This window comes from Cyprinodon tularosa, unplaced genomic scaffold, assembly GCF_016077235.1.
Source record: "Cyprinodon tularosa strain WSP-4 unplaced genomic scaffold, ASM1607723v1 ctg56, whole genome shotgun sequence".
NCBI lineage: Eukaryota > Metazoa > Chordata > Actinopteri > Cyprinodontiformes > Cyprinodontidae > Cyprinodon > Cyprinodon tularosa.
Window position 1 is genome coordinate 844,937 of NW_024039296.1, and position 11,543 is coordinate 856,479.

At 39.9% G+C, this 11,543-nt stretch overlaps 1 protein-coding gene across 1 annotated transcript in view; it reads left to right on the forward strand.

Moving 5' to 3' along the window:
* The window catches only part of slc41a2a (solute carrier family 41 member 2a), a 44,342-nt gene extending 33,183 nt beyond the window's left edge, over positions 1-11,159 (forward strand). Inside the window, exons 9-11 of the mRNA XM_038305573.1 lie at positions 9,518-9,649; positions 9,930-10,078; positions 10,151-11,159. Coding sequence (XP_038161501.1) covers positions 9,518-9,649; positions 9,930-10,078; positions 10,151-10,318 — 449 coding nt within the window. The 3' untranslated portion in view covers positions 10,319-11,159. The remainder of the gene's footprint in view (positions 1-9,517; positions 9,650-9,929; positions 10,079-10,150) is intronic.
* Positions 11,160-11,543: the final 384 nt, after the last annotated feature.

Below are 11,543 nucleotides of genomic sequence, written 5' to 3' on the forward strand. Positions count from 1 at the left end.
GAGCGAGATGAGAGGCGTGCAAGGAATTCAATTGCATGATTATTCATATTTTATAATAGCTCCACCAAACTTGCTCTTATTTTGAGTCATCTCAGTATCCAGTATTAGTTATCGTTTAGCAGGCGTAAACAATGAGTGTAGTGGTTTGAATCACCGGTGAGTAGAACAGCGGTTCTCTCGAAAGCGCACTTTTCCGAGCTCAGATTAACGTGAGATCACGGCACAGAAGAATTGACGAGATAGGTAGCCTCGAGTATCGCGCGCCTCCGGATTAAGATTGTTAAAAACAAAAAGCGTTGTTATCGTGTACACTAAAGGTCCTGTCGTTACAGTGATAGACGCGATGTGGATGGATCTTTCAAATGACCGGACCGCGGAGGTAATCATACTAGTTAAAAATTGCCCTGCAGGTTCCGCCGCCGCTTGCAAACTCGGGGTTGAAAGCTTTAAAGCTGGGATCTGTTTTTCCATCTACTGCGCCAAAATCTGCCCCAGGAAAACTCTTAATACATGTGCCTGATTGTGAAAGGGGTATATAAATCTCTCCGCCCGAAGAGTAAAGGCCTCGTGATCGCCAGTTACTAAGCTCTGCAGAACAACATATTTAGGTATAGCCCCCCAGAGGAATCTCGATCTTATTAAAGGTTTGATGCAAATTCTTAGGAATTTTAAAGAGATAGAAAATAAAAACAAAAATACGTTCTTACATTAACTCTCGACAAGGATAAAGAGCATTACCGCGCATCAACGCCGAAAAGTGGTGACCTAAGCGTATGGCGGTGTGGGAGATACGAGAGAACTGGATGCCTTTTTCACAAAAAGGAGCGCCTAGAAGTATCTTATAGTAGATAAGAAGTTAGAATCGCCGAATACAGCTGAGCCCCCCACATTAAACAAAACGTCTCGAATCGCTCGGCTCTTGTTTAATTTAATTCTCATATCAGACCAAGATAATTTCAGGACAAGGAGTCTTTCTGCAGGAAAAAGGACTATCCCCGTCGCCAGAGCTCCTATCAGATTGAACCTACTTTAGATTCTGCCGTTAAAAAAGCGGCTCTCCGATTCAATCCATGGTTTGGAGCCCGTTGGTGGTTGACGGATTTGAATCAAGTAGCAACCAGGCGTCATCAGCGGTGACCCGTTTATCTTAAAAAAAGGCCTGCGCTGAATTGACTCTTCAACGTATCTTCTGAATAGTTGAGCAATGTTTCAATTATACTTCGGTAAGGATGAGTAGCGCTGGATTGGGAAATAAGTCTATCCCCCAAGGTCACGTCGCACTGACTAAAAATGGTATTTAAAGGATAATTAATTAATCCGACAGGAGCGTCCGGCGCTAGGTCGCTACCATCCGCGTTAGTAATTTTGAGACGTAGGTGGATCAGTGTGTCGTTTAGATCCAAATATTTATCGCCTTCGCCGCAGATAAAAAATTCGATAGGACCCGTCTCTGTAAGAGCCGAGAGAGGATGAATTTCTGTATAAGCCTTATCTTCTATAGACAGTTGCGTCATCAGAGCGGAAAATAAGTCCAGTTCCGTCAAACTGCATTCCGGGGACTTTTGATGCAGTAGAGCCATGTCTTCTCCTCCTCACTGAAAAATATCTCCGCTCCTGACAGACTTCTTGCTCTTAGCCTTGCTTCTTCCTAATGATTTCTTTCTTTTAACGCTCTTGCGTTTTTGAAAGTTCCAAACACGTTCTCCGGGCGGACGCTTTTTGTTTCGTCGCGATAAAAGCATCAGCCCTGAACCGTCCTGTTCATTTCCGGATATCTTCTTCATAGCTTTTCCGATCACGTCCGAGGCTATGCCGCTCGCCGCTCTTTTAAGATGAGGTTTAGCTATAGAAAATCCGCTTTTAAATAGGGGTGAGACAAATCTGAATAATCTTGAAAATATGGCTCCGATCCCACGCCCGTATAACACGGGAGCCCCGCTGAATCCTCCTAAATCGCCTCCGACCTGATTTTGGTAATAATGTATAAACCTATGGGGATCCGTATTCAATCCGATACGCGCCATGGTGTGATTTTTTTTATTTATTTATTTGCTTCTCTCCGATGCAGCGGGGTAAAATAGTTCAGAAGGGGAGTCTACGGTGAAGTGACGACATGAACGTTGTTCCCAGAAATATATATCTTGATTGATCGGTGAAAATTACACGTTGTAATGTATGTCTCTTCTCCTCATAGGCTTCGAAGAGACTGGTCTAAAATGTAGTTTAACGACGGTCTTTCCGTAGCTGAAATTAATCGGTACGTTTTGATCGGATTTTATTTCTACGTGGATATTTTCAATATGATTTTTTGAAACGGGTAAATAGTGAGGAGGATTGAAATGTTGTGTGATAATATCGCCGTATCGGCCTTCTATTTTCACGGTACGTAAGAGAGGGGCATAAGCGTCGCCCACCACCTGTGGAGCGACTACATCGCTGTAGCAATACAGAAGATCCATACCGCCTTTTAGATCAAAAGGGTGAGGAAGGGCTCTTTTACTAGCCGAAATCCATTCCCCCGGCTCTGCCCCCAACATGTATGCTATAGGAGGATGAAAACGTATATTGTACCGACCCCCTGCTTGACAAAATATCCTTTTTTCGATCATGTTTAACTTTAAATATATATCACTTTCTATTTTTCTCAGATGGTTTTCAATCTCCGCTTTGAATTGTGTCATGTCATCGTAATATCCGTGCGTTATATTCTGCCGGATGAACTGCTCCCGTCCGGCTTCCCGCCAATCAAAATAGGCCGATTCTGCAGGGACGTTTAACCACCTGTGGGGATATGAAATCTCTACCAAGGCAACCTGCCATCTACCTTCTAAATTTATATGCCGCCCCAAATTTACGCGGAAACTAGATCCGGTATTATTTTTAAATACGTCCACGCTGCTGTTAGACGGTAATGTAATATAGAATCCGTCGTCATCGCTCACCGGATCCATGGTAAAGTGTTGGAGGTGGGTTCAATGCAGGGGTTTTTTATACATCGCTCAAGTCTGCCGCTCTGACCCAACTGTTAAATTTCTCAGGCCAGTTCTTCCATTTTACAAACACTTGTTTTTGACCTCTGAGCGTACGTCGTTTTAATATCTTCTCCACATGGTATACCTTGTCTTTGGGTAATTTGACTCTCTGTATTTCTTCTTCGTAAAAAGACCCCTCGATCTGTTCTCCATCATAGTCCGTTAATTTATACACAGGAGGTGAACGATCGACGCATTCGGATATGGTGAAGATTTCATCCGTAAAGCTTTGTTCGTATTTCTTATCAAACACCCCTCTTAACTTTGAAATTCTAACCGGGTCGCCCTTCTTAAATTTCCTCTTTGCCGCCTTCTTTCTTTCTCTCCCCACCTTCCGACCATAAAGATTCCTCAGGACTTGGTCTTTATTTTCAAAGGAAACCTCCATAGGGGACATTTTGATGCTGGAATGAAAGGAGTCATTATAACTTTTTACAAGATCTTGAAGCACATCCAGATATCTCCGTGTGTTATTAGCGGTGAAATATCGCCACATTCTCGATTTGAGGGTACGATTAAATCGCTCTATGACGGAGGCCTTCACATCGCTGGCTGTCGCAAAATGGATAATTCCATATTTTTTCATTAAGGCCTTAAAGTCTTTGTTAAAGAATTCTTTCCCTGCATCGGTTTGAATCTTCTTAGGAATTTTACTGTCTTTAAACACCGATTCAAACGCCCTTACTACTTCTGAGGCAGTCTTTTTTTTTAAGAGGTCGGACAAGAGCCTTTTTGGAAAACAAATCAATTACCGTTAATAAATAATTGTATCCGTCATTTTGGTCGGCTAAAGATTGCATGTCACAAAGATCTGCCTGAAATTGTTTCATCGGCCCCGAGACAAAAACTCTGTTCCTTGGAAAACGAAGTCTTGCCGGTTTGTGGAGAGCGTAAGCGTCTTGCTCCGACAAAAAATCTTCAACCTCGGCTACCTTAATATTTTCCCCAGTTTCATTCTGCAAAGCTCTCCTTAACCTATCTTTTCCCCCAAAACTTCCAGGATTGGAATGGTTATAGTAGACTTCACGGTCAGACATCCTATTCCTTACATCAGCACTCAAAAAATAACCAGACTTTTTTTATTCTTTTCTCCTTTATTTACATCGGTTAAACGAGTAAAACAACAAAACACAAAAACACAAAACCCAGAAAAATTCTTTTTAAATGACATCTACAAAACTATAAAATGTAAAAACAAGAAATGTAAAAAACAAAACGATTCAAATCACATCTACAAACTACAAAATGTAAAAAACTTGAAATGTAAAAAACAAACTACAAAATGTAAAAACAAAAAACTTTTCAAATCACATCTACAAAATGTAAAAACTTGAAATGTAAAAAACAAAAAACGTTTATTTTTTTTTTTTAAATCTTTTTTTCTTTCTTTTTTTTCAATCACTTCCGAGTGATACAGAAGATAAACAAGCAACTAAATAGCACAACATTCATTCAGCACGACCAAAGATGTTTGAAATAGCACAGAGTTGTTTGATTTTGTAAATTTCTCTGTTGTTCCGATACACTTCTTCAACAGCAGCACACAGTCCGAACGAAGATCTGAGTTCGTACAAAAGAGTCTCCACAATTATCTTCACCCTGAAATCCTCCGCTTCTTGTCCGCGTTCTTTCATCAGATGTTGAATGGCTGGAATGAGTTGCGGTGTTTTGAGTCGACGTTGAAGCGTGATAAAGTTAGTCTGATAGAATTCTTCTTTCAATGCTTCGAGACATTGATGCTGTAGTTGACTCGGGTGGTCTGTTTGACATCCGTAACAAGTCTCTCGATTATATTCCAAAGCGACGTTGTTAAGCAAATGAAGCAAGGCTGTTTTTACTATAGCAATGTGTGAGGAAAAGATCCAATCCTCATCCACCTCCCCGTTTATAATCGGTGGAGTCTGCGCCGGATGCACGACGAGGCTGGTTTGCTCGTCTTCGGACGAATCAGGTGAGGCTCCCGCTGCCCTGTCTTCATCAGACTCGGAAAGAGCGGGAAGCAATTTCTTTTCCTCCTTCAGGTTATTTACTTCATTAGTCTCGCTTGGAAAAGGCGTTGGTGATGGTGGATGATTAGCTTCGTCATTGAAAAAGCACCGGCGATGGACGGTAGGGTGGTGAAGGCGGGAGAAATGGAGTCAGTGTGGGGGAAATAGGAGAGTATAAATCCCAGTACGACCCCATTCTATCAGCTGTAGGTTCGCCTCTTCTTGAAGGGATGTGTGCCGGTATGCTTCCTCCCGCTAAATATATAGGGTGGAGGTTCGAGGGCGTGTCTAAAAGAGGGTTTTTTTTCACAGTCAGAATGTCAAGCCAGCAGCGCAAACTCCGGAACAGGTTGGAAATTCGATCCCCAATTTCGATCATTTTTTGGCGCCATACACTAAATGGTATCGCCAGCATGGTCCTAAAGATCCCACTTTCTATGTTGAAAACTTCTAAAACAAACAGGTCGGGGGAAAAAGCCTCGTAGCTCCGTCGCCTGCTCGCTCGGAGAGACCAGGCCCCGTTTGTGGTAGATTTTGTTTCCCAAACTGCGCTAAAAAGCATCTCTCCGTTGACGATTTCAACATCGGATCGAAAACCGATCAACTCTGACCGATCTGGTGTAGCCAATTCCCCACTTATTTCTGTATTGTAGGGGACCACCAATCTCAGCACTGCCCAGTCATTATAGGTAAGGTTGCATGTGTTGGAAAAGGGTGTGAGCTTCTCTTCTTGATCCAGTTGGTAAAGGTAGAGCTCACCGGATTCGTATTTGAAGATGTATCCCCATGCCCCAACCATGCCGGAATCCTCTAAAGACCATTCTTCATGCAGGGTTTCTAAGGGAGGGTGCTGAACCCGGCATAGATACACCGATGATTTCTTGGGAGCTTCGAGGGGGTGGTTCGAAGCTTGGAATACGGAAATTGGCGTCTCGGATAATAAAGATGTTCCGCTCGGCAACGCACATCTTTTATTCACCTCCATCGCGTCCTCCATTTCTTCGGCCGGTCTAATGTCCGGGGAAGGCGTGGTCTCGGAGTCTTCCATAGTGTCCAGGGTTGTCAAAGTTGAAGCAGTCTCAGAGTCTTCCATAGCGTCCAGGGTTGTCGAAGATGAAGCATCTTTCACCAAAGGTTCGATCCCGAATTCTCCCATTGCGTCCTCCATTTCTTTGCAGACGGAAAAACGGATCTCGCTTTTTACACCCGCTTCAAGCTGCTCAGGTAATTTTTTTTCCAATGCAGATTCTTTTTCCAATGCAGAGCGTAATTCTCTGCTTTTAAGAATAGCTCTCGGAATTCTTGACATTGTCGGTAGGAAAGTAAGTGTTTTTTCTCTTGCTGAAAATACAGAAACTTTTCTCCCCAGCAATATTTAAAGAGGACACAATTCCGCCCCCCTATTTTCATTGGCTAGCTTAGGAAAGGGGGGGGGTTGATGATGGAGTCATAGTTCTTGTGTATGTGCGTATGGGGGTGTCTGGTGGAATGTTGGTAGGAGGGAAAGTCCATGTGTGGGGACTGTCTTTGATTGGGAAGAAATATTCATGAATTTGATTGATGCCAGACTGCGCATAAGTTTGTGGGTCATAAGAATATCCTTTGTTCAGGTGTGGGACATAGAGTTCATAGTTCTTGTGTATGTGCGTATGGGGGTGTCTGGTGGGATGTTGGTAGGAGGGAAAGTCCATGTGTGGGGACTGTCTTTGATTGGGAAGAAAACAATGTTTATATTCATGAAATTGATTGATGCCAGACTGCGCATAAGTTTGCGGGTTATAAGAAATTCTTTTGATCAGGTGTGGGACATAGAGTTCATAATTCATATGTCATAAGGTCATGTCATTTACATAACCCATCCATCATTTTTTGACATAAGGTCATAGGTCATAGATCATCATCATCCATCATTTTTGACATGAGGTCAAAGGTCATCATCCATCATCATTAATCATTTTTGACATAAGGTGTATTGTTGATCTACTTTTAACTCCTAATTGATTTGCAGGTGACCACCTAGAATATGGATAGGTATCAATCCTAGGACATCCATTTTAAAGCTGGAGGAGGTTGTTTTAGTCATGTAATGCGTCTTTTTGCAGATTATCTCTTAGGTTTTCATTAATTTAAACTTTAACTTCAACGTGGATATTTTGCATCAGTTAATTTTATATATATCCAACTTGATCCTTTCAGTCTGAACTGAATAGTAAAGTATCTTTTAATTATTACTTGAGAATGTACTATTTAAACTTGTGATTAGTGAATTAAGATATTTATTGTATGAAAGTGAAAATTAATGTAATATATATGAATGTAATAACTTATTCTGAATGATTTCTGATGAGATCTATAATAATGTCTATAATGTTTGATTAAATGATATTTGTTTTGTCTTGTGGACCCTAGGAAGACTAGCTCATCCCACTTTGTTGACAGTCAAAAAAAGTCAAAAAAGCCTTTATTGTCATTATATTCTGTGACAGATACAATGAGATTTGGGACTTCCATAACAGCTACCGTGAAATAAAAATAAAAAATATATAAAAAATATATAGATATATTAAAAGGAAAAGGAATGTAAACAGTTACATTCAGTTAATTAACAGTTAATTAACAGTTAATTAACAGTTACAGTTACATCCCCAGCTAATGGGGATCTTTTTAACATAAACAAGTCTTGCCTGTGAACTAGTATCTTTCGTCAGATGTGATTGCATGAAGTTCAGGAAGGGGCAGGGTGCTTCTTGATAACAATTATATGTAATATTTGTCCAGATGAGATCCAATGAGAAGAAATAAGATCCATTCTGCAGGCTCAGTGCTTACAAGCTTTGTCTTAGAAGAAGGGGGTGGTGATTGCTTTTGACCAGCTAAGTGCAGCACCAATAGAATACATCAGTGCTTCTAAACACAGAACTCCGATGATGTGTTTCTTACTGGAGCAGCAGAAGCTACAAAAGTGACAAAACGGTGGATTTTGTGATACTTGAGTGTAATGTCAGAGATTCAAGACATACAAGGGGCTGCAGCTACTATTTGTTTGCAAAGATCTGGCACAAAATGAACAGACTGGATAAAGAAAAAGACAAAATAGTCCCTTAGTAATCAGATGTGAACCAGACAGGCTAATCTGGAGAGCATGAATTTATCTCCAGTGTTACAAACAGAAAGTATTTTATCAGAAAAGGAAACAAGCTTTCAGGCATCCACAGGCTTTCCTGACATGAGTTGCTCCTGTTCAAAGTGGAGACTATTATGGCCAACAATCTGATTTAGGGTACACATTTTAAAAAACAGATGATATAGAGTGGTGACCTGGACCTATCAGACCTAGTCCTCAATCTTAACATTGGTACATGACCGATAGCTAACTAAAATTTAGATTTATCTAGATATCAGTTCCACTATCTAATAGAATAGTAACAAATCAAGCAGTCATTTGTAAAAATATGGATCAGGCTAACATTTCAAATGTACACATGAATATATTGATGTGATCACTTAGTTCAGTCTTACAGCTACTGAGTCCTCTAAGCACTAACCCTGACCAGTCAAGTGTCACTCCCAATGAAATCTCACTCGTGTGAATTTCTATTCCTACCACATGCTCATACAGAGAGAGCATATCCTGCTAAGTCAATGACTCAATGCATTCAGCTGGTTTTTCTAAGATTGAACTTGACCAATCTGACTGGATAATATGATTTAATGACATGTATTGTGAATAGGCAATGTATAAATAAACTGAACTAAATTCAATTGTGTATAATCACATAAAATAAGTAGGGCAAGCTATTATAAACATTATTACCATAAGATTTTATGTATAATATTAGGGATTTGGTCACCAATCAAGTTGGTATGAAGTGGATGGAAGTTTTTTGAACTTTTACGGAAGTGGATGGAAGGCACTGATTTTCTCTCACTAATGAGCTGCTGTATTGCTAAGCTTTTTACATAATCCACGTAAAACTATTATGGTGCTCAAGATGGCAAGAAAGATTGTTTTGCCTCTGAGTATTCATACTTCAGAAATACTCAGCTGCTGCACTCATAGTCTGTCAAAGGTAGCTTACATACCACATACAAAACAAAAACACAGCAACAACACAAAGGAGGCATTTTTTATTTGAATGTAGGAGGAGGTGGGAAAAGGCTTTACATGAGAAGATGCACCTTAAAGAAAATATTTCCTTACTATCCATTAGATTACTATTCCTACTTAATTTCCTTATAAATCCTGATGCACAGTTTTTCTCAGACAATCACGTCAATCAGTTCTGGCACATGTTGGAGGGAGAACAAATTTCTCACTGTTTTCTGAGAATAAAGAGGACTTTGATATTAGTTATTCTTTTTATCTAGCTGCTTACAAGAAGAGACAATATCCTGTAGTTCACTCGTGAAAAGGTTAACACTGTAGTGAGAAAGTTGTCTGTGTGGCTTTAACAATCATGTTTGTTAACAATACGTCTCTTTGGTTTTCCTGTTAAGGTGTGGGGGGAAACCTGGTTTCCATACATTCTAGCCGCATTTCCACACATCTGCATTTGAATTACTCACCCGGGGAGGTTCCAGATGGTCCCAGAAGCTGCTTGAACCCCTGTTACACTTTCTTTGGTTCAGGTTTTTGTCATTTAATTACTCATCTGTGTTATATTTCTTAATACCCGTTTGCTGGTGAATATAATCTTAGTCATTGATGATGTAGGAACCCCCAAAAAGGTTAAAAACAAAACAACTGAACAAAAATTATTTGGTCTATAATCCAAAAAGGCTTCTGATTTTTAGCTGGAGTGTTTTAATGCTTTTGTGTTTTTCTTTCAAATAATGTATCCTAGTAAAATTACTATTTAAATGTATATTCACTATTGCATGGATTAAATGTTAACCCTCTCTCTGACAGGTGCAAACCACAGATCCGCCCTGGTTCTTCTCATTTTGGTTCTTCCTGGTCAGCTGGTCTTTTTACATATTATTCATCTGATTAAAGGAGGTCTCACACTGCCCAGCGCTCTCTTCACTGTTTTCTTCCTATTAGCTTCTACAATTCAAGTAAGACATGCATGGAATGCAATTCCCAACTCAGTGCTTCACAATGATCTCTCTGTCCTTATTCTCCCTCAGGTCTTCTTGCTGCTGAGTCTGGCTGACTGCATTGTCCACTGTCTGTGGAGGAGGGGCAAAGACCCTGATAGCTACTCAATACCCTACCTCACAGCCTTGGGAGATCTTCTTGGAACTGCTCTGCTATCTCTTGCTTTTTTCTTGCTGTGGTGTATTGGTGAGCTTTAATATAGATCAATTCAAGATGGTACTGAAACAATTAGAGCCAGAGGGAAAGATAGAGAACAGCAATCCTATAGTTTACTAACCTGACAACAGCCAGATGCATGTCTCGCTCCGCCCAGCTCCACTCTCGGAGCGAGACATGCATCTGGCTGTTGTCAGGTTAATAGTTTACAGTCATGAAATGCAAATTGCTTTCTTTAAAAGAAGGTCACCTTTGTAGTTTTGAAAAGTCTGACAAAGGCACAGCATCTTATTTCAGCTATGTTTCAAGTCTAGAAAAATCTAATAAAATGTGTAAGTTTCCTGAATCCATGCTTTATTCTCTTGTTTGAAATATATGAAATCCTTTTTGAAAGACATTTTGTAAAATCAAATTGCCATAGAAAATTTCCTTTATTATTTGACACATCACAACCGTCATATTTGTGCGAATCTCTTTAAATTCTGACATCAAGAGGTCACAATTTCTTTAAAAATATGTATTTACCATGACTGGTCAGAAATGGCTCCTAACCTCTATGCTTTGGATTGACAATTTAATGGAAAGTTTTAAAGAACAAAGAGTAAGAGGCAGTTTCAACAAAAAGAAAAGATCGACCTTGTTGTTATAAGTTCATTTTAAGGAATACTGTAGTATAGCGCTCAGGCACACATTCAGCATTGAAAAGTGCCCATAGCCTAGACTTGACAGAATGTTTATAGGGTTGGAGCAGATGCGAGGAGCCATCCAGACCTCTGGCATTCCAAGGTAATAAATCCTACGTTTGGGCAGCTGAGTTGAAGGGGGTCGGTTCTTACTAGGTCAACAAATTGTTCTACTAAGTTAAACTAAAGATAGATAGATAGATAGATAGATAGATAGATAGATAGATAGATAGATAGATAGATAGATAGATAGATAGATAGATAGATAGATAGATAAAATATATTAATTCACAAAATTTCCCACACCCTGAAAAATTCTGTCTGCTGAGACCCAGTCGTACCAGTCACAACTGGATATAGTATTTAAAATTTGGACCTCTTCTTAATGTGAGTAATTGTGTTTCAGCTTTAATGACAACAAAATTGTGACAATTATAGTGTGTTTGAAAGTTAAACATTTGCTCCCTCACAGAGACGAACATTTTACCGGTCATCCAAATGGTTTAAAAACAGCATCTAGTTTAATTTGGACATGTATTGTACCAACATTTTTAAATATCACATGCATTGTACCAATGTTTTT